The sequence below is a fragment of the Rhinoderma darwinii genome, chromosome 11, assembly GCF_050947455.1.
Source record: "Rhinoderma darwinii isolate aRhiDar2 chromosome 11, aRhiDar2.hap1, whole genome shotgun sequence".
NCBI lineage: Eukaryota > Metazoa > Chordata > Amphibia > Anura > Rhinodermatidae > Rhinoderma > Rhinoderma darwinii.
The window spans coordinates 83,882,705-83,901,215 of NC_134697.1; the positions used below are offsets into that span (position 1 = coordinate 83,882,705).

At 47.0% G+C, this 18,511-nt stretch overlaps 1 protein-coding gene across 4 annotated transcripts in view; it reads left to right on the forward strand.

Annotated features, from left to right (window-relative positions):
- The window catches only part of TIMM10 (translocase of inner mitochondrial membrane 10), a 101,033-nt gene extending 82,739 nt beyond the window's left edge, over positions 1 to 18,294 (forward strand). For 2 of the 4 annotated variants that reach the window (XM_075841880.1, XM_075841881.1), the window contains 2 exons: positions 15,773 to 15,876; positions 17,944 to 18,294. In XM_075841880.1, coding sequence (XP_075697995.1) covers positions 15,806 to 15,876; positions 17,944 to 18,145 — 273 coding nt within the window. In that variant the 5' untranslated portion in view covers positions 15,773 to 15,805 and the 3' untranslated portion in view covers positions 18,146 to 18,294. Of the gene's footprint in view, positions 1 to 10,933; positions 11,000 to 11,086; positions 11,188 to 15,772; positions 15,877 to 17,943 lie in introns of those variants that run through there. The other 2 variants (XM_075841879.1, XM_075841882.1) reach the window with 2 other exon arrangements.
- The last annotated feature ends 217 nt before the right edge of the window (positions 18,295 to 18,511 follow it).

Genomic DNA, 18,511 nt, shown 5'->3' on the forward strand with positions numbered 1-18,511 from the left:
TGGAAATCTATCGGAACGGAGGCAAAAAAGTACCATTGAAATCATTCGTAAAGCAAAATGGAAACGATACTTTCAGTTTGACTTTCCCCCGTTCATCTGTATTTCTGAGAGAACAGATGAACGGAAGCCCAACACTAATGGGAACAGACCTTATCCACATTTTAAAATGAATATTTATTTCTATGGGGCAGATTTATAAACTTTCAAAAATAGTTAACTCTATTACTCTATCTAGCACAGGTAAGAATAACCTATTTACTTTATGAAAGTATGTATATATTTTTTCGGTAAGCATATATATTATTATTTGATCATTTCGATAGTATGTACTGTATGCAAAATAGCTCTCCTCCAAAAGTAAAAAAAACGGTCTTTTTAGTGCAACATGTAGGTAGACAAGTTGACATGTCATGGATTTGTCATAAATGGTAAAGCCCTATCCGCACACAGCAGAAAATAGATGCACAGAATTTAGGGCATGCTGTGGATTTTCAAATCCGCAGCATTTCACAACTTTTTCCACCTTTAATGTCACCTATAATTTGTACAATTGCATTAAATAACAAACTGAAATCTTATAGGGTGGAAAAATAAAAATAAAGAACAAAAATAATGTGGTTGCATAAAATTACCCTTTGACTTTATGACAGCATTCAGTCTTTTTGGGTAGAAGTCTATCAGCATGGCACATCTTGACTTGGCAATGGTTGCCCACTCTTCCTTGCAAAGCTCTCCAGATCTGTTAGATTGCGAGGGCATCTCCTGTGTACAGCCCTCTTCAGGTCACCCCGCAGATTTTCAATGGGATTCAGGTCTGGGCTCTGGCTGGGCCATTCCAAAACTTTGATTTTCTTCTGGTGAAGCCATTCTTTTGTTGATCTGGGTCGTTGTCGTGCTGAAATGTGAAATTCCTCTTCATCTTCAGCTTTTTAGCAGAGGCTGCAGGTCTTGTGCCAATATTGACTGATATTTGGAACTGTTCATAATTCCCTCCACCTTGACGAAAGCCCCAGTTTCAGCTGCAGAAAAACAGCCGCGACGCATAATGCTGCCTCCACCATTCTCCATAATGCTGCCTCCACCATGCTCCATAATGCTGCCTCCACCATGCTCCATAATGCTGCCTCCACCATGCTCCATAATTCTGTCTCCAACGTGCTCCATAATGCTGCCTCCGCCCTGCTCCATAATGCTGCCTCCACCATGCTCCATAATGCTGCCTCCACCGTGCTCCATAATGCTGCCTCCACCATGCTACATAATGCTGCCTCCACCATGCTCCATAATGCTGCCTCCACCATGCTCCATAATGCTGTCTCCAACGTGCTCCATAATGCTGCCTCCACCCTGCTCCATAATGCTGCCTCCACCATGCTCCATAATGCTGCCTCCACCGTGCTCCATAATGCTGCCTCCACCGTGCTCCATAATGCTGCCTCCACCGTGCACCATAATGCTGCCCCCACCATGCTCCATAATGCTGCCCCTACCATGCTCCATAACGCTGCCTCCACCATGCTCCATAACGCTGCCCCCACCATGCTCCATAACGCTGCCTCCACCATGCTCCATAATGCTGCCTCCACCATGCTCCATAATGCTGCCCCCACCATGCTCCATAACACTGCCTCCACCATGCTCCATAATGCTGCCCCCACCATGCTCCATAATGCTGCCTCCACCGTGCTCCATAATGCTGCCTCCACCGTGCACCATAATGCTGCCCCCACCATGCTCCATAATGCTGCCTCCACCATGCTCCATAATGCTGCCCCCACCATGCTCCATAACGCTGCCTCCACCATGCTCCATAATGCTGCCCCCACCATGCTCCATAACACTGCCTCCACCATGCTCCATAACGCTGCCTCCACCGTGCTCCATAATGCTGTCTCCACCGTGCTCCATAATGCCGCCTCCACCGTGCTCCATAATGCTGCCTCCACGGTGCTCCATAAGGCTGCCTCCACCGTGCTCCATAATGCTGCCTCCACCGTGCTCCATAATGCTGCCTCAACCGTGCTCCATAATCCTGCCTCCACCGTGCTCCATAATGCTGCCTCCACCGTGCTCCATAATGCTGCCTCCACCATGCTCCATAATGCTGCCTCCTCCGTGCTCCATAATGCTGCCTCCACCATGCTCCATAATGTTACCTCCACCATGCTCCATAATGCTGCCTCCACCATCCTTTACTGTGGGTATGGTGTCCTTTTGGTGATGTGCAGTGTTGGCTTTGCGCCAAACATACCTTTTGGAATTATGGCCAAAAAGTTTAACCTTGGTCTCATCAGACCATAACCCGTTTTCCCACATGCTTTTGGCGACTTGATTGTAATGCCGGGGTAGGGAGACAGACATGTGAGCCCTAATCTACCCGCCACTTAGTCCCTGCCTACTTGCAACGGCCTGTCCTAGGCGACGGCATACAACTGGGCGAAGGTCCCTACGCTCACTATGTGCACGACAGACAAACAGACAAGGGTACACAGAAGCTAGGGGAACGGGACAGTTGCCCACGGCAACACCGTGAGCAACAAGAGTAGTGAACGAGCCGAGTCAAACCAGGAGTGTACGAGGTACCAAACGCAGAGCAGGAGAGTAGTGAACGAGCCGAGTGAAACCAGGAGTGTACGAGGTACCAAACGCAGAGCAGGAGAGTAGTCAGTAAGCCAGGGTCTATATGGAGCAGAGGACAAAAGTACAAGCAGCAGCAGCAGAGCCAGGAAACAGACAGAATCACAGGCAAAGGAGGAGCAGGAAGTGAAGGTATAAATAGACAGAGGGCGGGAGCTAGCTCCGTCTGGCCCGGCTATGATATGCTCTCCCACTCCTCAGCCTCCCAGCCTGATTGGTAGAAGAAGGGGTCACTCGATCAGACTTAGGAGCAGGTGCAGACTGACTAACCACGGGCGTCGACACAGAAGCTGTGTCTGGCAAATCCTTAACATTGATGTTGGTCTTTGCAAAACATAGCAGGGCTTGGATGTTTATCTTTGTTAGAAAAGGATTCCGTCTTGCCACCCTACCCCACAGCCCAGACATATGAAGAATACAAGAGATTGTTCTCACATGCACTATAAAACCAGTACCTGCCAGGAAGTCCTACTTTTTGATGACCGTCTTCACTGTGTTCTATGGTATATCTAATGCCTTGGAAATTCTTTGGTATCCTACTCCTGGCTGATGCCTTTCGACAATCGGATCCCTTTGATGTGTTGTAAGCTCTTTACGGACCATGACTTCTATATTTTACTACTTTTACAAGTAAAAACCTAAGTGTAAAAAATACAATTTATTTTGAGTCGCCAAATTCTGAGAGCCATAACTTTTTAATTTTTCCGTCGATTAAGTGGTATGAGGGCTTATTTTTTGCGGGATAAGCTGTAGTTTTTAATGATACCATTTTGGGGTACATGCAACGTTTTGATCACTTTTTATTTCATTTTTTGTGGGAGATGAGGTGACCAAGAAATAGCGATTCTGGCATTTACAAATTATTTTTTTTTACGGCGTTCACCGTGCAGGTTAAATAATGATATATTGCAATAGTTCAGACTTTTACGGATGCGGCGATACCAATTTTGTTTATTTGTTTACTATGCTCTAGGGGCAAAGTGGGAAAAGGGGTGATTTTTGAACTTTTAATTTTTTTTTAACATTTTTTTTTACATACTTTATTTTACGCATTTTGACTTATTTTTATTAGTCCTCCTAGGGGACTTCATCCAGCGATCGTTAGATCGCTTGCACTATATACTGCAATAATAATGTATTGCAGTATATTTTGATTCTGCCAGGCCGGAGGCAGGGCTTAATAGGAGCACAAGGATGGCACATTAGGCCCTGAGGCAGTCATAGCAACCATCGCACTCCCTGCCCCCCCGCAATTGCATTGCGGGGGGTGCGATGAGCTGTTAGAGGGGGTCGCCCCCCTTTTTCTAATGATTTAAATGCTGCGGTCGCTATTGACCGCGGCATTTAACGAGTTAAACGAGCGGGTAACATACAGCCGACACCGGCATCGTATGGAGCGGGTTCACTCGTTCCATACTTCCCCTACCTAACTTTGGCGTATGGATATGTCAAATGTCGGGAAGGGGTTAGAGGTGGAAAAAGTTCTGAAATGATTCATCTTGTACTGATTTTTTGACATGACCTGGCATTTTAAAGAGGCTCTGTCACCACATTATAAGTGTCCTGTCTCCTACATAAGGAGACCGGTGCTATAATGTAGGTGACGGTAATGCTTTTTATTTAAAAAAAACTATTTATTTTTACCGCTTTATTAGCGAGTTTAGATTTATGCTAATGAGTTGCTTAATGCCCAAGTAGGCATATTTTTACTTTAGACCAAGTGGGCGTTGTACAGAGGAGTGTATGACGCTGACCAATCAGTGACCAATCAGCGTCATACACTCCTCTCCATTCATTTACACAGCACATAGGGATCCTGCTAGATCCTTATGTGCTGTCTTATACTAACACAATAACAATACTGAAGTGTTTAGACAGTGAATAGACATTCCACGGGATGTCTATTCACAATCTCTGCACTTCGTTACTCTGTCTGTGGTAGTTACAGCAGAGGAAGCGTAATCTCGTTGTAACCTGTCATTTACAGCGAGATCTCGCGATATTACGCTTCCTCTGCTGTAACTACCACACAAACAGTAACGAAGTGCATAGTCTGTGGTAGTTACAGCAGAGGAAGCGTAATCTTGCGAGATTACGCTGTAAATGACAGGTTACAACGGGATTATGCTTCCTCTGCTGCAACTACTACAGACAGAGTAACAAAGTGCAGGGATTGTGAATAGACATCCCGTGGAATGTCTATTCACTGTCTAAACACTTCAGTATTGTTATTGTGTTAGTATAAGACAGCACATAAGGATCTAGCAGGATCCCTATGCGCTGACTAAATGAATGGGGAGGAGCGCATGACGCTGATTGGTCACTGATTGGTCAGCGTCATACACTCCTCTGTACAACGCCCACTTGGTCTAAAGTAAAAATACGCCCACTTGGGCATTAAGCAACTCATTAGCATAAGTCTAAAAATCGCTAATAAAGTGGTAAAAATAGATCGTTTTTCTAAATAAAAAGCATTACCGTCACCAACATTATAGCACCGATCTCCTTATGTAGGAGACAGGGCACTTATAATGTGGTGACAGAGCCTCTTTAACAGGGGTGTGTAGACTTTTTATATCCACTGTGTGTGCTCTTCTCAGACTCCAGCCCTTCTCCTGATGTCACTGTCCATTTATGGGACAGTGACAGGGAAGTTTTAAAATCTTCAATGACCCCTTTATCTCTTTGTTATATTATTCCTAAACCTGTAGGGTATGTTCACGCGCTTAGCAAGAAACGTCTGCGTAAAATAACGCCCCGTCGGAACTGAACGCCGTTTTTCCCATTGAAATCAATGGGCAGATGTTTGGAGGCGTTCTGCTTCCGATTTTTCGGACGTTTTGCGTTATTGCTATAGAGGGTAATAAGCAGCTGCCAGAACTGGCCACCCCCTTACCTGGCCATCCCTTATCTACCCCTATCCCCCCACCAACTTTACCTGATTGAACAATCGTTGGGCTGGCTTTTCCCAGCGATCGACCCCTTTTTCACCACAGGTGGGCTACCTACCCAGCCCACCTCAAACATGGCTGCGCCCTTATGCCTCCTTGCTTGGACTTGGCCCCGAGCTCGTCGTTCTAACACGCTGAACCCTATTTCCCCCAACTCTTGTGCCTCATGCACATGACCGTGGTTTTCTGTCCGTGTGCTATCTGCAATTTTGCGTATGGCGCACGGACCCATTCATTTATATGGTCCCGTGCACATGACCGTGATGTTCACAGATCCGCGTGGGGGCCGCGAGTCCAGGCCGCAAAGACTCAGGACATGTCATTTTACTGTCCGAATGTGCGGATCATGTGACCTACTCAGGGAGTTGGGACAAACTGGTGACATTAATTCCAGTCTCCCTTTTTTTTTGCGGATCCGTGGACACACGACACACGGATGCACAACGGAAGTTTTTTTTGCAGACAAATGGACCGCAAATACAGACAACGGATCCGTGGTGTTGCGGATCGCAAAATCAACACGGTCGTGTGCATTAGCCCTTAGGGTATGTTCAGACTAAAATTCAAAAACGTCTGAAAGGGAAAACAGACGTTTTTTAAGCCACTTGCGATTTTTGCGTTGTTTTTTATGGCGGTTTTTGGAGCTGTTTTCAATAGAGTCTATGAAAAACGTCTCCAAAAACGTCCCAAGAAGTGTCCTGCACTTCTTTTTCGCGCCTGTTTTTTTACTCACCCGTTTTTCAAAACGGCCGCGAAAAAAAAACGGCCCGTCGGAACAAAACGCAGTTTTCCCATTGCAATCAATGGGCAGATGTTTGGAGGCGTTCCACTTGCAATTTTTCGGCCGTTTATGGCCCGAAAAATGGCCGAAAATAAGCCGTGTGAACATACCCGTACTGAGAAGGGGCCCAAACCAATTTTTTTTTGCCCAACAACCCTGATTCGGCCGTTGTGACTAGCACATTGCTCTGGCAGGCAGTGTTATGGGAAGGGCAACTGTAGCTGGTGCAGCGTTATGGGGCATCTATGGCAGACACGTATGAGGATATCTGTGGCTGCTGCAGTGTTATGGGGATTCTATGGCTGACATATATAATGATATCTGTGGCTGCTGCAGTGTTATGGGGATCCTGTGGCGATATCTGAGGCTGGTGCAGTGTTATGGGGATTCTATGGCTGACACCTATGAGGATATCTGTGGCTGGTGCAGTGTTATGGGGATTATATGGCAATATCTGGGGCTGCTGCAGTGTTATGGGGATTCTATGGCTGACATATATAATGATATCTGTGGCTGCTGCAGTGTTATGGGGATCCTGTGGCGATATCTGAGGCTGGTGCAGTGTTATGGGGATTCTATGGCTGACACGTATGAGGATATCTGTGGCTGGTGCAGTGTTATGGGGATTATATGGCAATATCTGGGGCTGGTGCAGTGTTATGGGGATTCTATGGCTGATACGTATGATGATATCTGCGGCTGCTGCAGCGTTATGGGGATTCTATGGCTGATACCTGTGGCTGCTGCAGTGTTATGGGGATTCTATGGCTGATACGTATGATGATATCTGTGGCTGCTGCAGTGTTATGGGGATTCTGTGGCCATATTTGAGGCTGGTGCAGCGATATGGGGTATCTATGGTTCACACATATGATATCTGGGGCTTGTGCATGGTGATGGGGATTCTATGGCTGACACGTATGATGATATCTGTGGCTGCTGCAGCGTTATGGGGGTTCTATGGCTGACACGTATGATGATATCTGTGGCTGCTGCAGCGTTATGGGAATTCTATGGCTGACACATATGATGATATCTGTGGCTGGTGCAGCGTTATGGGGCATCTATGGCAGACACGTATGATGATATCTGTGGCTGCTGCAGCGTTATGGGGATTCTATGGTTGACATATATAATGATATCTGTGGCTGCTGCAGTGTTATGGGGATCCTGTGGCGATATCTGAGGCTGGTGCAGTGTTATGGGGATTCTATGGCTGACACCTATGAGGATATCTGTGGCTGGTGCAGTGTTATGGGGATTATATGGCAATATCTGGGGCTGGTGCAGTGTTATGGGGATTCTATGGATGATAAGTATGATGATATCTGCGGCTGCTGCAGCGTTATGGGGATTCTATGGCTGATACCTGTGGCTGCTGCAGTGTTATGGGGATTCTATGGCTGATACGTATGATGATATCTGCGGCTGCTGCAGCGTTATGGGGATTCTATGGCTGATACCTGTGGCTGCTGCAGTGTTATGGGGATTCTATGGCTGATACGTATGATGATATCTGTGGCTGCTGCAGTGTTATGGGGATTCTGTGGCCATATTTGAGGCTGGTGCAGCGATATGGGGTATCTATGGTTCACACATATGATATCTGGGGCTTGTGCATGGTGATGGGGATTCTATGGCTGACACGTATGATGATATCTGTGGCTGCTGCAGCGTTATGGGAATTCTATGGCTGACACATATGATGATATCTGTGGCTGGTGCAGCGTTATGGGGCATCTATGGCAGACACGTATGATGATATCTGTGGCTGCTGCAGCGTTATGGGGATTCTATGGTTGACATATATAATGATATCTGTGGCTGCTGCAGTGTTATGGGGATCCTGTGGCGATATCTGAGGCTGGTGCAGTGTTATGGGGATTCTATGGCTGACACCTATGAGGATATCTGTGGCTGGTGCAGTGTTATGGGGATTATATGGCAATATCTGGGGCTGGTGCAGTGTTATGGGGATTCTATGGATGATAAGTATGATGATATCTGCGGCTGCTGCAGCGTTATGGGGATTCTATGGCTGATACCTGTGGCTGCTGCAGTGTTATGGGGATTCTATGGCTGATACGTATGATGATATCTGTGGCTGCTGCAGTGTTATGGGGATTCTGTGGCTATATTTGAGGCTGGTGCAGCGATATGGGGTATCTATGGTTGACACATGATATCTGGGGCTTGTGCATGGTGATGGGAATTCTATGGCTGACACATATGATGATATCTGTGGCTGCTGCAGCGTTATGGGGATTCTATGACTGACACATATGATGATATCTGTGGCTGGTGCAGCGTTATGGGGATTCTATGGCTGACACGTATGATGATATCTGTGGCTGCTGCAGCGTTATGGAGATTCTATGGCTGACACATATGATGATATCTGTGGCTGCTGCAGCATTATGGGGATTCTATGGCTGACACATATGATGATATCTGTGGCTGCTGCAGCGTTATGGGGATTCTATGGCTGACACGTATGATGATATCTGTGGCTGCTGCCGTGTTATGGGGCATTTATAGCTGACACATATGATGATATCTGGGGCTGGTGCAGTGTTATGGGGATTCTATGGCGATATCTGTGGCTGCTGCAGTGTTATGGGGGTTCTATGGCTGACACGTATGATGATATCTGTGGCTGCTGCAGTGTTATAGGGGTTCTATGGCTGACACGTATGATGATATCTGTGGCTGCTGCAGTGTTATGGGGGTTCTATGGCTGACACGTATGATGATATCTGTGGCTGCTGCAGTGTTATGGGGGTTCTATGGCTGACACGTATGATGATATCTGTGGCTGCTGCAGTGTTATGGGGCATCTATGGCTGACAGTATGATGATATCTGTAGCTGCTGCAGTGTTATGGGGGTTCTATGGCTGACAAGTATGATGATATCTGTGGCTGCTGCAGTGTTATGGGGCATCTATGGCTGACAGTATGATGATATCTGTGGCTGCTGCAGTGTTATGGGGGTTCTATGGCTGACACGTATGATGATATCTGTGGCTGCTGCAGTGTTATGGGGATTCTATGGCTGACACATATGATGATATCTGTGGCTGCTGCAGTGTTATGGGGCATCTATGGCTGACAGTATGATGATATCTGTAGCTGCTGCAGTGTTATGGGGGTTCTATGGCTGACAAGTATGATGATATCTGTGGCTGCTGCAGTGTTATGGGGCATCTATGGCTGACAGTATGATGATATCTGTGGCTGCTGCAGTGTTATGGGGCATCTATGGCTGACAGTATGATGATATCTGTGGCTGCTGCAGTGTTATGGGGGTTCTATGGCTGACACGTATGATGATATCTGTGGCTGCTGCAGTGTTATGGGGGTTCTATGGCTGACACGTATGATGATATCTGTGGCTGCTGCAGTGTTATGGGGATTCTATGGCTGACACGTATGATGATATCTGTGGCTGCTGCAGTGTTATGGGGATTCTATGGCTGACACATATGATGATATCTGAGGCTGCTGCCGTGTTATGGGGGTTCTATGGCGATATCTGAGGCTGCTGTAGTGTTAGGGTATGTGCACACACACTAATTACGTCCGTAATTGACGGACGTATTTCGGCCGCAAGTCCCGGACCGAACACAGTGCAAGGAGCCGGGCTCCTAGCATCATACTTATGTACGATGCTAGAAGTCCCTGCCTCGCTGCAGGACAACTGTCCCGTACTGTAAACATGATTATACTACGGGACAGTTGTCCTGCAGCAAGGCAGGGACTCCTAGCGTCGTACATAAGTATGATGCTAGGAGCCCGGCTCCTTGCACTGTGTTCGGTCCGGGACTTGCGGCCGAAATACGTCCGTCAATTACGGACGTAATTAGTGTGTGTGCACATACCCTTAGGGTATGTTCACACGGCGGGGGTCCGTAACGGCTGAAATTACGGGGATGTTTCAGCCTGAAAACATCCCCGTAATTTCAGCCGTACCGGCATGTGCGGGCGCTTGAACGCCGCGTTAATTACGGCCGTAATTAGCGCTGCTATTCATTGGAGTCAATGAATAGCGGCTCCAATTACGGCCAAAGAAGTGACAGGTCACTTCTTTGACGCGGGCGTCTATTTGCGCGCCGTCATTTGACAGCGGCGCGTAAAAATACGCCTCGTGTGAACAGACAAACGTCTGCCCATTGCTTTCAATGGGCAGATGTTTGTCAGCGCTATTGAGGCGCTATTTTCAGACGTAATTCGGGGCAAAAACGCCCGAATTACGTCCGTAAATAGGCCGTGTGAACATACCCTTATGGGGCATCTATGGTTTGCACAATTATGGCTTGATCCGTTATGAGGGAACTCTGACTTCACACTCAATGTGTCATATGAAATATCTTTAGTGCTTATAATTTCGGAATGTCGTGGAAGGTGCAAGCGAAAAAAGCGTCACACGGATCGGTGCAGTACAACGCGTCAACTACTAATATTTAGATGTATGTAAATAAGAGTGTCCAGGTGGTGGCGCTAGTGTTCTATGTTTTGGGATGACTTCTCCACTCTATGGTGTAGCTTGCGCTCCTGTGTCCTTGGACTCTATGGTGGCAGGAAGTCGTCTCCTGTCAATGTGATCCACGTGCTTCCGGCGCCGGTGAGCAGGTGAGTGAGTCTGTCCTCCCGGTGCATTGTAAAGCGTCTGATTGAGCGGCACACGATGTGCAAGCGGACAACTACGGGCACGTCTATGAGAAACCATGACACCTTATACATATAGATCCCCCTATGGAGGAGTCCACTATATACATATCTGCATTGTGATGTGTCATGGCAGATGTGAAGTCTCAGAGGTGACTGAGGACATCTGGTATTTATGAATGAAAGTCTATAGACAGATAAAAATGTATATTATTATTTTACACGGTGATTCAGATGAGGAGGGACAAGGTCGGACCGCAGTCGTGGCCGTAGGGAGTCACTATTTGTACTATCCAACATGGTGGCAGCAGAAAGAGTTGAATGGAACTCTTGCGCAATGCAGAGCCCGGTGCACGGAGCTTGGTTCACAGAAAAAAAATAGGCTGTCGTTATACGTTCCGGGCTCATTGAAATGAATGCACATCTTTTTTGCGCACGGTCCGTGATGGCGGATGACATTCTGCGGCCCGTCCGTGACCATTATGGACCGTAGACAAGGCTCCGGCCGTGTACAGGAGGCTTAACCCTCTGACGTCCTGCAGCCTGGTCTCCTGGGATGACGTTTCATGTCATGTGATCGCTGCAGCCTGTGATTGGCTGGACGCAAAAGCAGTGTGTTCTGGGTAAGTATAATTTTGGTTTTTTTTCTGAGTTGCGATGTTTGCGGCGGAATTGCCGCTTTTCCGCTGCAAAAATCACAACATCTATTTGTTTTTTGTTTTACCTCCTTTTGAATGCGATTGGGGAAAACCCGAAACAGAAAAGCAGCGATTCCGCAACATAAATTTAATTTTTTTGGGAAAAAAAACGGCATGGCAGGTCAATTTCTGAACGTTTTTGTTCATATCTCATCCACTCTGCTGATACTGTAATACGCTGCCGACTTCCAGCAATGAAATCCGTTGCGGAGAATCTGCGGCGTAATGTGGTAGCAGCCGAATGGATGACATCTAAACAAATCTCATCCACACGCTGCGGAAAAAACTTGTCAAATAAACTTTAATAAATTGATCTGAGATGCCGTTTTTTAATCCGCATGTCGATTTACGTTGTGGAATTGTTGGTTTTCGGTTTCGGATTTTCCCCATTGAATTCAATGGGAGGTAAAACACAAAAACAAATGGCAGACGTTGACATTTTTGCGGCAGAAAAGCTGCGATTCCGCCACAAAAATCGCAACTCGGTAAAAAAAAGTCTTCCGTTACCCAGATCTCTCTGCTCCTGTCGCCAGCCGGACCTCCAGGGATGGCACTTAATCCCATGTGACTGCTGTAGCCAATCACAGGCTGCAGCGGTCACATGGGATGAAACATCATCCCATGAGGCCGGGCTGCAGGACGTCAGAGGGACGCACAGCTATGGGTTAGTATAGATTTTTTATTTTATTTTTACCTGCTGTTTTTCGCAGCAGACTTTTCACCCGAAAAACCGCACCACAATTTTGTGCGTTTTTTTTGGACTGAATTCCCTCCGGGGAGCAGAGTGGATGCACCGTGTACTTTTACGCAGCGTATCCGGCCTGTGTGAACATAGCCTTATACGCCGTTATAAAAAAATGTTATCTGAATTGGTGCAAAATTCTGTGCTGTTTAATTTCGAAATATTTTCTTTAATAGTTGGAGTTTGGTTTTCGGATATAGAACTCTAAATCTGCGTAGGCAAAGTTTTAAATGCTAAAATGTAGGCGGTCTGCTGCCTCAAGATTTGATAGAGTATCTACATTGTCCTCAAGCTTTTGATATGTCAGAGCAGTATCGACAGTCCGGATCGGTGGTGGTCCGGGTGTAGAATCGCTCAGCTGAGCACTTTGCTCCTTCGGCTGTGATCAGCGCTCCTCGTCGGGTTGAAGACGGCGCTCATAGATGTTCTATGTAAGGCTGTGTTCACACTCTTAACAAAAAATGGCTGTAAATACGGAGCTGTTTTCAAAGGAAAACCGCCTCTGATTTTTAGCCGTTTTTTTTTTTTTAACATCAAGCGTTCTTTGCTGCGTTTTTTACGGACGTTTTTGGAGCTGTTTTTCTATTGTCAATGAAAAACGGCTCAAGAGGTGACCTGCACTTCTTTTTAAGGGGCGTCTTTTTACGCGCCGTTATTATAAAAAGAGGCGTAAAATAACACCCTGTTGGAACAGAATTCCGTATTACTCATTGAAATCAATGGGAAGATGTTTGGAGGCGTGCTGCTTCAGATTTTTCTGCCGTTTTTCGGGACGTTTACGGGCTGAAATACGGCTGATGATAGCCCGTGTGAACATACCCTTAGGCTAAGTTCACTCTACCGTTACTATACATTTACCTCTCTTCCGTCAGAGAAAGAGAGGATGTAAAGATTAAACGGAAAGAAACGGTACCGTTAGAATTAGCATTGATTTCAATGGTAATTCTTTTGATTCCGTTGCTTTCGTTCTCTAGGTTTCCGTTTTTTTTTTTGAAGAAAACAAAAATGCAGTTTGCAGAACTTTTGTTTTCCGTGAAAAAACAAAACAGAAACCCAGCGAGCGGAGACAAACGGAAGGCAACTAAGACCAAAGAATTACCATTGAAATAAATGGTAATTCTGACAGAACCGCTGCTTTCCGTTTAATCTTTCAATTTCCTCTGACGGAAGAGCGGTAAACGTATATATTAACGCTAGTGTGAACTTGGCCTAAGCCGTCTTCAGCTTGAGAGGTAGCGTCGATCACAGCCAAAAGGAGCAAAGCGCTCAGCTGAGCGATTCTACACCTTCGTTTCAGCAACGTTAGGCGTCTCCGCACCAGGACCCCCACCGATCATCTAGTTCAGGACCCCCACCGATCGTCTAGTTCAGGACCCCCACCGATCGTCTAGTTCAGGACCCCCACCGATCGTCTAGTTCAGGACCCCCACCGATCGTCTAGTTCAGGACCCCCACCGATCGTCTAGTTCAGGACCCCCACCGATCGTCTAGTTCAGGACCCCCACCGATCGTCTAGTTCAGGACCCCCACCGATCGTCTAGTTCAGGACCCCCACCGATCGTCTAGTTCAGGACCCCCACCGATCGTCTAGTTCAGGACCCCCACCGATCGTCTAGTTCAGGACCCCCACCGATCGTCTAGTTCAGGACCCCCACCGATCGTCTAGTTCAGGACCCCCACCGATCGTCTAGTTCAGGACCCCCACCGATCGTCTAGTTCAGGACCCCCACCGATCGTCTAGTTCAGGACCCCCACCGATCGTCTAGTTCAGGACCCCCACCGATCGTCTAGTTCAGGACCCCCACCGATCGTCTAGTTCAGGACCCCCACCGATCGTCTAGTTCAGGACCCCCACCGATCGTCTAGTTCAGGACCCCCACCGATCGTCTAGTTCAGGACCCCCACCGATCGTCTAGTTCAGGACCCCCACCGATCGTCTAGTTCAGGACCCCCACCGATCGTCTAGTTCAGGACCCCCACCGATCGTCTAGTTCAGGACCCCCACCGATCGTCTAGTTCAGGACCCCCACCGATCGTCTAGTTCAGGACCCCCACCGATCGTCTAGTTCAGGACCCCCACCGATCGTCTAGTTCAGGACCCCCACCGATCGTCTAGTTCAGGACCCCCACCGATCGTCTAGTTCAGGACCCCCACCGATCGTCTAGTTCAGGACCCCCACCGATCGTCTAGTTCAGGACCCCCACCGATCGTCTAGTTCAGGACCCCCACCGATCGTCTAGTTCAGGACCCCCACCGATCGTCTAGTTCAGGACCCCCACCGATCGTCTAGTTCAGGACCCCCACCGATCGTCTAGTTCAGGACCCCCACCGATCGTCTAGTTCAGGACCCCCACCGATCGTCTAGTTCAGGACCCCCACCGATCGTCTAGTTCAGGAGTCTAAAAATCTTGTGAATAACCGACATAGAGCGGGCAGTCGTTTCCTGCACGGTTAGAGAACATTTGGTCTGTACTATTAGAGCTCTAGCCGCAGGTCACTAATAAATGTATGCGGCCATCATACCTGCACTACCGGAGGGACAAGGTCACGTGACATTTACGGCCATTGGAGTGCATTGAATCACTATTTGTACTAGACTTCTCAACATGGCGGCCAATTGTTTTAGTTAACTCCTTAACTACCACCCATCATTTGACGGCAGGCAATGTAGGTCCTTCATCTGCAGACTTTTTTTGGCGTTGCTGTAGAAGAGGCTGATGAGCGCTCCTCCTCTCCACAGGAGCTGTAACTTAGAGAAGCCTGCTGACCCCAGCTGTTTAAACCTATGATCGCCAAGGTCCGTAACCGCGGCATGCTCAAAGGGGAATCCCTACTTGGATCGTGTCACCGGAAACCCGGACCTCAGGACTGTCTGTTCAGTATCCGTGCTGCTAGGATACACTATATGCTGCCCTAACAGCAGCCTGTGTTATAGAGACATAGTATCATGTATTAGTACCCAAGAGTATGCTAATACATTATAAGAAAAAAAGAAAGTTGTAAATAGTTAACTCTTCATGGGATTTAAAAAAAATAGTCCCAAAAAAAGTCATTGCCCATACGTTACATAAAAACTAAATACCTGCACGTATTCGCTATCTACACGACCGTAATAACCTGAAGAATTTATGTAACAGGTTATTTAGCGTGGTAAATAAGGGGTTAAACAGACTTATTTTGATTCTCGGAGTGCATGAAAATCATCGTTTGTAGTGATTTGTGTATTTCCATGTTAATTGATGTATTTCATAATAATCTGCATTATTATTATTTTTTTTTTGGTCTGTCCTGTACAGGAGGAATAACACACATGACATAAATACAACATCATGGACCCGGTAAAAGCCCAGCAGCTGGCAGCAGAGCTCGAAGTGGAAATGATGGCCGATATGTACAACCGGTGCGGACCGTTTTATTTCTGTTTATTTAAGGTGTCACATGTGAAAAAAACACGGATCACAGAAAACGAATGTTAAAAATGTATGTGAGATTGATCAGTACGTCACTGGTATGTGATCTAGGATGTGTATACGATACCTAAGTCTATAGGACGGCTGCCGGGCATGCTCAGTCCTGGAGTAGTTGTATAGTGCTGCACCGGGCACGTAGGGAGCGCACACGTCGAAAAAAGTTCTGATTCGAGGTCATTACAGCACCCCTTGATTCTCAAACAAACCCCCCCCCCCCCCACCCCTGCAATCGGCCTGTTTCCTGATAAATTTCTCAGTAAAAGGACGTTTCTAAAGTGGACTTTGACTTTAACCCCTTCCCGCGTTATCACGTACATGGACGTCACGGGAAGGATCCTGACGCGCGTGTACGTGATAGTGATCGCACAGGAGCACAGCTGTGACTTACAGCTGGGCTCCCACTGCGACGGCAGGGATTGAAGAAACCTCTTAAATGATGCGGTCAAGAGCGACCGTGGAATTTAAGTGGTTTGACAGAGGGAGACCCGCGGCGGCCCGCGAACACCAGTCGCCAATGAAACCATTTTTTCTGTAAAGTGGTTTTATTTTGTAAGTCTAAAAAGGATAAAAAAATATGTGAATGATATCGTAACGACCTGAACGCGAACGTCAACACGCTATTTAAACCGCAGGGTGAGAGACGTATAAAAAAAAAAAAGCAATTCCGCATTTTTTATACGTGTCTCACCCTGCGGTTTAAATAGCGTGTTGACGTTCGCGTTCAGGTCGACTCTTGGAATTCGACAATGAAAAAACCAAAAAGATGCTTGCTTGCTAGGGCCAAAATATGCCCTTTTATTATAGGGTTAATGGCAAATTTCCACGTTTCACTAGCATTGTTACTGTACAATAATATGCTGGTGTGAACATGGACTAATATTTTGTTCGTGAAGTGAAATCAAGTATTACATCATTTTAGCTGAGATGTTTAACATTGCGATCATATCCCCGCTGTGGGGTAAAATCCTCTGACTGCCCGTACGATGGTGGATCAGTCACATGACCGCCTCCTCGTCTGTCCCTTTCTACCTCTACCTGCGTATGCGTTCAGGGCCTGCGCAGAAGTAAAGGGATCAGGACCTCCGGTGTCTGCGCATGCGCTGGATGTGTTCAACTACTTGTTCAGCACCTGCGCAGAAGTGGTGGCAGCCAGGGTAAGCCGAGGAAGCGGTCAAGGGATTGATCCAGGTGATCGCCGCCTCCTCACATCGTATGGACGCGGAGGCCGCCGCCGTCCGTTCTTTACCCAGCACAGACATGTGCAGCAGGGGACCTGATCGGGTACGATATCAAGTTGGTTATACTTGTAATATTACAAGTTAAAGAAGTACTCTGTTGTATTCCCCCCCCCCCGTTTTATTATGTGGGGACATGTGATTTAATGTTGTGTATCAACTTACTTGGTGATGTATTTCATGGGTAGCCTCTCCGTTCCAGGCCGCCGCTGGGTCATGTGATCTTTACTCTGAAGGCTATTTGACATGGGCCAATTATCAGGCATGTGAACGCTCGTTCCCGATCGTTGCCCGGTGTAAACAAGGCAATAATCAGCCAATGAATGTGCAGTCGTAGTAACGATCGATCGTCTTCAAACATAGATCATTGTGAAAGGAGCAATCGAGCGCCGATCAACGAGCTGTCTGGTTGATCGGCGCTCGTTTACACGGCCCATTTTGGACCGTGTAAGAGGATGTTTACTCTATGAATCTTGGTGTCTGCTGTAGGGACCAGATCTCTTAATGCAAGTCTAAGAGCCTCGATCTATCCCCTCCAACGTTCCAGACTGTGGTGGCTGATCAGGAGACTTTGTTTTACAACCCCCCACAATGTCCAGTGCGGCAAACGATCAGTGGCTTGGCTGTCACAAACTCAACCCATGTGTGTGGGGATCATAAGAGCCCACGCCAGTTATTCACTATTACAATAGCTGAAACTTTGCCATGTTGCCTTTACTAAAACACCTTTTATTTTCCTTTCACGTTGTCTTGTTCTCCTAGAATGACTGTTGCTTGTCACAAAAAGTGTGTTCCCCCTCACTACAAGGAACCCGAGCTATCCAAAGGAGAAAGTGTCTGCCTGGACCGCTGCGTCTCCAAATATCTCGATATCCACGAACGTATGGGCAAGAAACTCACAGAACTTTCTATGCAAGACGAGGAGCTGATGAGGAACATGCAGCAGAGCGTGGGACCTGCGTAGTAACGTTCCGATGTTGGACATGGGTCACACGTCTTCAGTGTTTTATGTCTCTTCTAGTTGTACACATTGTGCAATGTATATAATTTTTCAAACAATTGTTGATTTAATACAAATCAATAGAAAACAATAAAACTTTCTTGTGAAATGAATGTGTGAGACGTGGGAATCTTCTGAGTGGTCCTCCGTGTACGGCCAGATTCACACAAACGAGTGCAAACTCGGACGTGAAAAACGGCAGTTTTTTACGTCCGAGTTGCCCCCGTTTTCACGGATCCCCATAGACTTGAGTCTATCGAAGGGATCCGTGAAAACGGAAGAAAATAGGATGTGTTCTATTTTTTCAAAGGACCCTTCACAGAGTCCGTT